This window comes from Dasypus novemcinctus, chromosome 14 (assembly GCF_030445035.2).
Source record: "Dasypus novemcinctus isolate mDasNov1 chromosome 14, mDasNov1.1.hap2, whole genome shotgun sequence".
In the NCBI taxonomy this organism is placed as follows: domain Eukaryota; kingdom Metazoa; phylum Chordata; class Mammalia; order Cingulata; family Dasypodidae; genus Dasypus; species Dasypus novemcinctus.
In genome coordinates this window covers 47,617,440-47,628,275 of record NC_080686.1, presented here as the reverse complement: position 1 = coordinate 47,628,275, position 10,836 = coordinate 47,617,440, and the positions used below count along the sequence as shown (strand labels likewise).

Sequence of the window (10,836 nt, the reverse complement as noted above, 5' to 3'; positions counted from 1 at the left end):
TGCTTATCTTTTATTGTCCCTCAGAAGGATATAAGCTTTGCAAGGGCGGAGATATCAATCTTCATTATTTATAGCTGATCCCAAATGCCTGGAATATCACATGGTGGAGAGTTGGCACCCAATAATGAACTGTAGAACAAATACATGATCTGGTTTCTTTACTCGTAATCTGAGGATAACAATACCTATCATGCTTCTTTCCTGCTCTTTCTTCCTTATAGTTCTATTGTAAGAACTTTAGGTGCATTAGTGATGATACATATAAAGTAATTAGCACAGTATCTAGAACATAGCAGTTGCTCACAAATGATAGCCTTTCTTTAAAAAAAGAATGAGTTAAAAACTCCAAATGCACTCTTGTTTTATTTAATTCTCCCAACTTTTATGGAGAAATTACTCAGCCCACTATGTATAAGGCACCATTAGTATAGGATATAAAGTAGAGAAGGCAAAGCCCTTATCCTTATAGATGTAGCAGAAAAGCATGAGGTCTATTTTCCATGCCCAGTCACTACAAACTCTTTCATGAACCCCATCGAAGTTCCTAGAGAAGTCCCAAATATCTCAAATTGGCTGATAGGAAGCCATCACAACAACACATAAAAAATTGACTTGTAAATTCCTTCTCTTTAAAAATAGCTTTGAACATTAGAATAGTGTTTCTCTCTCTCTCTCAGTCATTTCATTTCTAAGGATCTGAATATCTCTAGAAAAAGTAAATCACTAACTTGCAGGCTGCATCACATTAAGGTTTTTGCATTCCATTAAAAAGAATGTACATTTCTAATCCAAATCCTAGGTTCTACTGCATAAACTTCTAAAGACTTTAAATAGGTAACTGTAATACATTTATTTTCTATAGTAAGAGATTGTAATTCTTTTTTCTTCAGAATTTTGGTCTTTGATACCCTTTCTTGAATAATACTGTATCAGTTTTCATTAGCTTATATTTGAAAGACATAAAGATAAATTTCTTTAAGGAAATCAAAGTAGAAAAATAAAGGAAAACTTACCAAGGTTGATTTCTTTAATCTCCCTTCAGTTTCTTTGAAAGAAGAGGCTTTATCCTACTAAGTGTTTTCAGTGATGTTTATGTGTTGTATGTCTGCTCTTTAATGAGGAGCTTACAAGCATTTAGCTGCAGACTTTGAGTATGGTGAAGCATAAATAGTTCTTGATGAGATACTTTTGCTTTCTATCCTGAGATATTTTCTTAAAATTCTGCATTGAGGGAAATATCTTCCTTCTAGAAATATAAATTTGAGTGTGACTTCAATTGAGTTATGAGAGCCATCTCTCTTTCTTTTACATGGCCAATTACTCTGTTCCAGAATATAAGTCACTCTGTAAAGAGTGTGGGCATATAGAACATATAATACACATTTTAGTGAAGTTAGGCTGCTTTCATTATTGCACTGATATTGTGGCTTTACAGTGACTTCAAAAGTTCAAACTGAACATTAAAACTCAGTGAGCTCCAGCATTTTGGGGACTTGGGAATTATCCTGAATGACATTTCAATACAGATACAGGCCATTGTATATCATGTAATAACTTACAAAAATGTGCAGGAGAGAGTATAAACTACAAAGTAAACTCTATCATCACTTAGTGGCAATACTCTGAATTGTGTTCATCAATTGTGACAAATGTACCACACTAATGAAGGATTTTGCTGATGTGGGAAAATGTGGGAGGTCTAGAGAGCTGGGCATATGGGAATCCCCTACATTTTTTGTGTAACATTTATGTAATCTAAGTTTCTTTAAAAAAATAATGAAAAGTATATTAAAAAAACAACTCCATGAGTTCCAAAGAAAAGATACACACCAACTTTGTTTTAAAAGAGAGAATTTATTAAGAAATTATATACTGAATTCTCCTACAGTCTGTGAAGATGGTTTCTTCCATTTCCACAGGACAAGACAATAGCTAAGAGCATCCGGAAAACACCTGCAATGCACGGCAAAGGAGAATTCCTAGTAATAGAAGATAAAATGAAGTGATTTATGTACTAATTTAAACTTGGGATCCAAAGACAAGACAATCTTTCTTTCCAATCTGTTTCTTAACTGTTCAAGCACTGAAATCTGTCTATTGGACCTCTAATTCAGACTGAAGATTATCTGAATCATTTCAGTTTAACAGAGCAGAGCATGCTCAGTTTAGTCACAGGCCAAACTGACAGTCCTTTAATTATTGTATCACATCTGAAATATTTGCATTCTTTATTGATAAAAATGATGCTTGTGGAGGGCAGAAATATAACTTTTTCAAGAATTTTATACTTATTAATTGAAGTACTTTAAACTATAAATTAAAAATAAATTATAAAAACTAGCATACTATGTATCTTTTCTTACATGATATTGTTGGAAATAAGCTTTAAACATAGAATTGCAATATCACCTGACTTTATATATGATCAACAGTAAAACATGCTAATCATAAAAATAGCTTTTACAAATATACATTTGTATACAGTGTCTCCCTTACCATTCATAAATGTCCTTCACATTTTAAGACCATTAATATGTAAGAGAAAAAAACAATTAACCAGGGGGAAAACACATTTACAATTTAAACCATAAAAACCTGACAATTGTACAGCTTAGAACATAGAAGAAATGGAAATTCTAAGATTGAACAATACAGTCCATTTTCTTTATTTGGGTTTTTATATAAATTGAACTAAAGATGCTGCTATCCAGTAGGAAACCTCTTTTCACATTTCTGGGGGGTGTCACAGTTTCTCTTTTCTGTTTCTTGGCATCATACATTACTTCAGATCACTTTATCTGTAGAAACTAAGAAAAGAAAACATATTTTAAAGTTTAAAGATTCTTTCATTTTTGATAGCATGTACATAGGTAAGTCAGAATGAAAAGCTAGATCAAGAGAAGGATAAAGGAAGAATTAGACCTTTAGTGGGACAAATACTTTTTATGATAGGTCCTTAGGGCCCTTTGTTGTTGTTACACTTGTACCATGCTATGATTGAGGACAAATCCAGCAAATTTACTGCCTGAGATCAGCAATTATCTTTCAACCTGAGCTCCTTCCCTGGTCAGAGGGAAGCCACTTGAATTTCTAGGCAGGGGAAAGAGATTTGGGCTGCCTGTGAAGCCTTGTTGCCCCTAACAAGAGTGACCATAGGATAATTTTCTCTTCTAAGAGGCATTGAAAAGTGCAGTCTTAGGCCTTATGTACTTGGGATAGGAGGCTAACACAGGTCTCTGATGTGAGTTATACTCTCTGTTGCAAAGAAAGGAAATCAGTATTAGGAAGGGAAGGGAGTGACTTCATAAGTGCAACCATGAGTCAGAAACACCAAGTAAGAACTCAAAATCAATTAGTTGAAGAACTGAGATGAGAAATTGAAAATGACTATAAAAGAACATAAGATTCCATCACTGGGACCTTCAAATTTGATAGGAAATTTGGTGCACATATTATTATCACATCAACTTTAAAGGTCTTTGGAGTTTGATGGACAATCTATGTATATATCTTAAGTGTCAAAGACATGCAAATCAAAGTATTACTTTGGATGGGAGTTGCTGACTCCTTTGAGTAACCAGTGAATTGGGTCACTTGACTTTTCATTAAAGTTTTGAAACTTCATGATATAGAAATTATGAAGAAGGCAAGTATGGCAGTTAGTTTGGTGAAATTATTCTGAATGTCTGCAGCTCCAGATTTCATGTCTGGCAAAGATCACGGATTGAAAGGAGGTCCACATAACTGGATGGAAATTTCTCTTCCTTAATGTGTATGCCTCTTTCAAATTTAGGAATATATAAATCTAAATGATTTCAGTTAACTAGGATGTTGTCTTCCTTAATGATCTTTTAACTCTGGGAAGACTTGAAATTAAATATAAAATATTTACAAGAATAGAAACTACAGTACTTACATGTTTGAGTTAGGAAGAAATCTGTTCATGTTTGGTGGTTAAAGTACTTGTGTTATTTAAGAGAATTTGGCCAATAAGAGTGACAATCTTATAATTTCAGTTTAGAAAGTGCAATTGAAAATACATATGATTTCAGTCTTATGATTTGGAATCTTATTAAGTTCATGATATTTGAAAATCTAAGAAAACTTTAGTTCATTATAATTGATACATGTAATTTGTTAGATTTGAAGATTTATTTCACACTCAGAAAGATAGTATTGTTTAAACCAGAAAAAATGTAGTATTCAAAACAGGATATCAAAAATATTAAATTTACAAATGCCATTTACAATGTTTAAAGGCATTTAAAAATTTACCAATCTGGGACAATCATTATTCAATGACCTCTTAGAAGTGCTTTGTAAACTTTATTTATAAGTATGAAGCATTCATAATAATAATTTTGATTTTATTAAAACTTTAAAGAAGCTAACTTAATTAAAATAAATAAAATATATCCCTCAATAGATGCTTTTTCTTTAGTCAAAAGCTATAAAAAAATCTCTAGGAAAGGAACTTCTATGGATAAGGCACACGTTCCTTTTTTCCCCCCTTTTTAATATTCTCTTTCTCCCACTCCCACTCTTTACTTCCCTTTTCACTCCCTCCTTCCTCTTGTCTTTCCCTGTCCGTCCCATCCAATCTATACTATATACCAGTCATACATATATGCATTTTTAAAAATGGAAACACTGTACAAATCTGTGCCTCACAAAGTTTCAGCATGTGTATACGAACAATTATTCTTTAAAGCACAAAATTTTAAACTTATGATACAAAGTAGGCATGTTACTTTTTGTGTAGTATAAAGGAAATTTTGTATGTCACCCACATGCACATAACAAAAATTCTCCATAATCAACGTGGAAATGAATAACAAGTGAAATCAAATTAAACTAATCTATAGAATCATGTTGATATGCAATGACAAGACATTGTGGTTTTGGGGACTTCGTTGATAAGATTTATGTGCAGGAAGAAAATAAGGCTCTTTCGCCCTTTTCATTCTTTTCTTTTTATTAGAGAAGTTGTGGGTTTACAGAAAAATCATGTATAAAATACAGGGTTCCCATGTACCACCCTATTATTAACACCTTGCATTGGTGTGGTACACTTGTTCCAACTGATGAAAATACATGTTTATAATTGTACAATTAACTATAGTCTATGGTTTAACTTAGGGCTCACTGCATTGTGCAGCCTATGTTTTTTTTTTTTTTAAATTTTCACTCTAATAACATATGTAATGACCTAAAATTTCCCCTTTTAACAAGGCTTTATCTATGATTGCAATTATACACTTGTCTCTAAGGCCTCCATTGATCTTTTTCAAATTACCAATGCAAAGTGTTTAAAATGCTGCAGTACTGTTTCTGTAAAGTTTATTAATCACTGTTGTGTTTCTCTAGGTTAGATTATGGCAGAGGAAATTAATTCAATATATTATTTTACCATCTTGAACGTCTCAAAAGAGGCTGTTCAGCAAAAATCCATTTTGTTAGGAAGAAAAAAAGTCTACAGATTTTGTGCATATTCTATTACCTCTAGTATGATTTATTCTTACCCTTTCCTTTGCTTCTTAATTGTAAATGATTATATACAAATAATTCTTTGGAAAGATGAGAAGTCGGGTTGTGAATAATTTATTGAAGTCTTACTTCCATGCCATAAAGCTTCAAAGCACTTGCTTGCCACTGATACAAAATAAAAGCATAATTAACTTTGCATTGTGAAGTAGGTGTTATTAACCATATGGATACAAGTCATGAATGCCATTTTCCTTACCTAAAAACAATGGTAAAATATATTCACAAAGCTTTCCATAGAACTTCTAGTTTGAGAAAAGGTTTGAATCTAAAGGCCTGGGAAAAGGGGGAAAGCTTTGACATTCTTGCTGTCTTTTTCTCAAGAGAGTCACTTAAGGAACTGATTGGCTTAGTATAATGTGAAACTGATTGTGCTCTCCTTCTCTTGAATAGTGGGTAATTTATCTACTGGTTGTATGGGAGCTTGGATGCTTTTAAAACAAATTCTCCTGATGATGAATGCTTTTTCAACTCTCAATCGCTCCCATTTCTGAAAACCAACAAAGAGAGCCACTCAGATGAGACCGAATTGTATTGAACCAAGCAATTTACTTCTATTTGACAAAGATGAAAAGGATAGTATTAATCTACTGGGCTAGCACATTTAATTTTAAACCTCATGCATTAATATGTTTGAAATAAAATTGGGACAGCAATACGTGAAATAAATATGCCTTATTTACAGCTCTGCCAAAAGTGCATACTTTTTAAGAACTTGTGATTTCTTTAATATCAGAAATGTTTCTGTTGTCCATTTTTTCTAGTTGAGCTTTATAAGTAATCAGCAGTTAGAGAAATCTAGATAGTCTATATTTTGAGGTAGCCACTATAAAATCAAAAAAGGCTAAAGAAAATGTGTGGGTAACAGAGGCTGCATAACATTCTATAGGAAAGCACAGTCTTATAAAAAGGAATTCTCTATACTTACCACCATTGATCATGTTTACTGAATAATTGTTCAGTCCTTCACTTTCTATGTACAATGTAAATATTTTCATTTGGTTTTTGCAAATCCCTCAGTACAAATGACTTATGATTCAATATAACCCTAAATAACACGAATAGATTCCAGCACTTACTGTTCATTGTAAGTTAAAACTTGCCTTCTATTAATAAGCTATTGGGGCCAACATTACATTATACTTTAAGACTAAAAGAATCACATCACAAAAAAACAAAAAGGAATGATGCCCAAGAGGAGTAGTAACTCTGTGGCATGGCTACAATGAAGGCAACTAATCCACTATTTAGTTCTTGGAGACTGAGTAGTCTCCATTCCTTAGATGATGGGCGTTTAGGGAGCAGAGGAGTGAGTCAGGGAGCACAGGAGAAAACAAAGGTGAAACTTGGAAACAAGACTATCAGATTGTGTTCTGAGATTTTAACTTCAAAGTCAAGACTTAAATGATTGGGGTAGAGAATATACAATGTCACCTAGGAGAGGCAGAAACATTTCTAGGTCTTTGAGACTTGACTAGTACTTAACTGAACCTTTTAAAGCAACCAATGAATGTGCTGATCTGAGGGACTTTGGTCCTGGAAACACAGCTTGGTTGGGTCCATCTGTTATGGACTGACTCATGTCTCTCATAAAACATGTTCAAGTCCTAGCCCCTGTCCTATGGATATGAACTCCTTTGTAATAGGAACTTTGAAGATATTATTGGTTAAAGTGAGGCGAAATCGAATCAGGTTAGGTCTTAATCCAATATGACTGGAGTCCTTGTAAGCAGAAGAAATTGGATATAGTAGGACATAGTAGGAGACAGATGGGGAGAGATACAGCCATGTGAAGAAGCAGAGACTGAGTTACAGACTGCCAGTAAGCAAACACCAGAATGCTACAGACTTCAGAGAAAGCATGGTCCTGAGCACACTTTGATTTTGGACTTCTAGGCTCCAGAATCATAAAAGAATAAATGTCTGTTGTTTAGGCCAACTGTTCTGTGATATTTCTTACAGAAGCCTTGACAGACTAAGAGATCATCTAAGAACTGTCCAAGGGTGAGGGTGTCCATGCTCTAGATGTAAACATGATCTTTAGTGTCAGGTGTATCCTTACTGTTTATATGGCTCTATCAGGCCATCTCAGAACTTTTAATCACACAGCCAACTCTCTGTTCTGAACCCATGTTCCCCAAGGAAAACTTGTGATGATAATTCCTAGCAGCTTGCCTACTGATGAGAATGCTCAGGTCAGAGGACAGAAGGGCTAGTCTACTTTTCAGTTATGGATCTCACAGTAAATTCACAAAGAGTGCTTCCAAATTTGCACACTGGCCTATTCCATATTTGTTACTACACATTTGTCTGAGGTAGCATTCCACTCCCAGCATGCTGATAAATCAGTTCTATGGGTCTGTGATGTTAGCCCAAGACTACCTCTAAATAGTCAACACTCTGCAACCTGGACTAAGGAGGATTGTAATGAAACCTTGTGGTACCTGCCTAGTTGGTGGCTGATCTCTCCTGGCTTTACCAATATTTCCCATGTACATTTTAAATTCTTTAATACAAGCAGCACTTATAAATTGTATATGTGAAATATATACAGATATAATGGTACATAAAGATAAGGATGTATGTCATGGCATATAGGACTTCATGGAATGTGAAGACCTGGAAATTATCTAACCATTTACTGTCATAGGTGAGGATATTGAGGCCCAGGCAAGTTGAATGACACACGCAGCTTGTTAGTGGAACAGCCCTGACTATACCCAGAAGCCTGGCTGCTATCAAGAACCCTTTGCATTACTCTAGTAGTTCTCAAATTTAGTGAGTCACCTGGGGGGGCTTATTACAATTCAGGGGGGTTTATTACAATTCAGATTACTGAATTTCTGGTTCACTGTTTGAGAAGAGGTCCAAGAAGTTGCATTTCTGGTCAGTTGCTGAGTGCTGCTGTTGCTGCTGGCCTGGGCACCACCCTTTGAGAACCCCTCACTTTGCGGTTGGGAGGCTGTCCTCCATGGGTTTCTTGCTGAGTGTGATGAACTCACAAGACCCTGATTGCTCTTTCGTCCAGGCCACTCGCAGGATCTTTTATGCAGCTGGTGCATTTCAGGAATGCACCACATAGTTCCACAATACACTTCAGTCTTCCAGACAAACAGCAGGTTTGCTTACTGCTTGCTAGAAAATTGGTGGAGTCTTGAAATTAAGGTCTCTTTCCGATGGTGCACTATACAGGTCATGCAGGCTCCACCTGGTCTTCTACCTCACATCGGGGCCTGGGGGTTTGGGGAACCAGCACAACTATGTGGATGCTCCTGCTACTGCTTTTGCCTTGAGTAGTAAAGCCTTGTGTCTTAGACCCGGGATTCTCAAGTCTTCTGTCAGCTTCCGTGGAACTACAGCTGGCTAATTTACTAGCTCTCGTGCTTATTTTGGTGGGAGTCTTCCTGTGTGTTGCTCTCTTCCACACCATCAAACTTATTTGTCAGATAAACTCTTTTTTTAAAAATTGTTTTCTTTTCTTTAAAGATTTATTTATTATTTATTTCTCTCCCTTCCCCCTGGGTTGTCTGTTCTCTGTGTCTATTTGCTGCGTCTAGTTTCTTTGTCCGCTTCTGTTGTCAGCAGCACGGGAATCTGTGCTTCTTTTCGTTGCGTCATCTTGTGTCGGCACTAGTCCTGGGCAGGCTGCACTTTCTTTCCCGCTGGGTGGTTCTCCTTATGGGGCACTCCTTGCGTGTGGGGCTCCCCTACGTGGGGGACACCCCTGCGAGGCAGGGCACTCCTTGCGCGCATCAGCACTGTGCATGGGCCAGCTCTACACGGGTCAAGGAGGCTCAGAGTTTGAACCACGGACCTCCCATGTGGTAGACGGACGCCCTAACCACTGGGCCAAGTCCTCCGCCCAGATAAACTCTTGACATTGACTATAGTGATTCTTGGTAAGCCATGACTGTACTGGAAGACTGACTTCTGAGCCTGCTGCTTGGTGATCCTCACTGCTTCTCTCCAGTATTCAAGTCCAATTTCTCCTCAATTATTTTTCCCTCTTATCCCTAGAGCTCCATTTATAACTCAAACCCATTGTTCTGCCCAACAATTTTCAAGTCTGTATCTTTTCTCCATCTGCTTTATAACACTTATGAATAGAGTTTGATCAGGAGACAACTAGTCTAGAATACAGAGGATCACAAATATCTGAATTAGTGAGATTTGTTATCTCATAACCCAATGTAAAGATGAAAAAAAAACCTGGGAAAATCAGTCATTTTCTATAGTCATAATACTTGTTATTACAAAAGGAATGTTAAGATATTTTATTCATTCTCTTAAAATTGAAGGAAAAATAAAATAATATAATAAAAAGTCATAAAAGTAAAAAGACAAGTCCTAATGCTAAAATAATTTAACTTTATTTACCAAATTCAAATAAACTGTGTTCCTACCAAGCTTTTGCATCATTCACGTTTTAGTTTAAGCTATGAAATTGAATTACAGACACAGTATAAAGAGTTTTTTATATTGAATTAAAAATAATGTAGATATTTGGTTTGGAGCATTGCTTAACATAAGTGACATCACTTCCCCTGTCTAATTACTGCTAGAGATAACAAAGGCATGAACACAGTAATAGCTTTTATATCTGGACACAGATCACTTGTGTTTCTGGAGAACACCGCAGTTCACTGAAATCACAAGTTGTTTTCAAATAAGAGACAAACAGTGTATTTTCTTTTGGATTCGTTATAGGAATATGTTTTTAGTGTGGTAAGATCAACATGCTAGGAACTGTGTGTCTGTTTTCTCCACTGATAACACAAGCTATCAGAGAGCCAAAGTAGCAAAGTAAAGGCACAAGCTTTGAAGGCAGATTCCCAAGTTTGTGTCCTAGGTCAGCCTTAGGCAATCTGTTTAACCTCTTTCCACCTTGCTTTCTTTATTATAATAGGGATGATAATAATAAAACATAAACATAAAGCCCTTTGACCAGTGCCTGGTACATAAACATACTCAATAAATGCTGCGTATTATAACCACAGAGCCTAGTACATAGTAGGGGCTTAATGTTAAATAAATGTATTTTCAGAAAAGATAGTCTAATTTTGATCATGCCAATCTACTCAATGGTCACCAAGGATTGTAGAGTGATCTTGTTCATCCTCTTAACTAAAGAAGCACTGTCTTCCATAGGAACCATGACTGAAGGGTATGTAGCTTTGACTTGACTCTCTCAAGGGATATAGAATTATTTTACCTCACAAGACTGCATGTCTCATTTGTTTAGGAAATAATTCTCTACATGGAGTCAAAACCTGCTTAACTATATTAAGGAAA

General features: G+C 35.7%; 1 protein-coding gene across 5 annotated transcripts in view; it reads right to left on the bottom strand.

Moving 5' to 3' along the window:
• Positions 1-1,834: 1,834 nt before the first annotated feature.
• The window catches only part of RALYL (RALY RNA binding protein like), a 757,145-nt gene continuing 748,143 nt past the window's right edge, over positions 1,835-10,836 (bottom strand). For all 5 annotated transcript variants that reach the window (XM_058275682.2, XM_058275685.1, XM_071207892.1 and 2 more), the window contains one exon: positions 1,835-2,807. In XM_058275682.2, the coding sequence (XP_058131665.1) occupies positions 2,790-2,807 (18 nt within the window). In that variant the 3' untranslated portion in view covers positions 1,835-2,789. The remainder of the gene's footprint in view (positions 2,808-10,836) is intronic.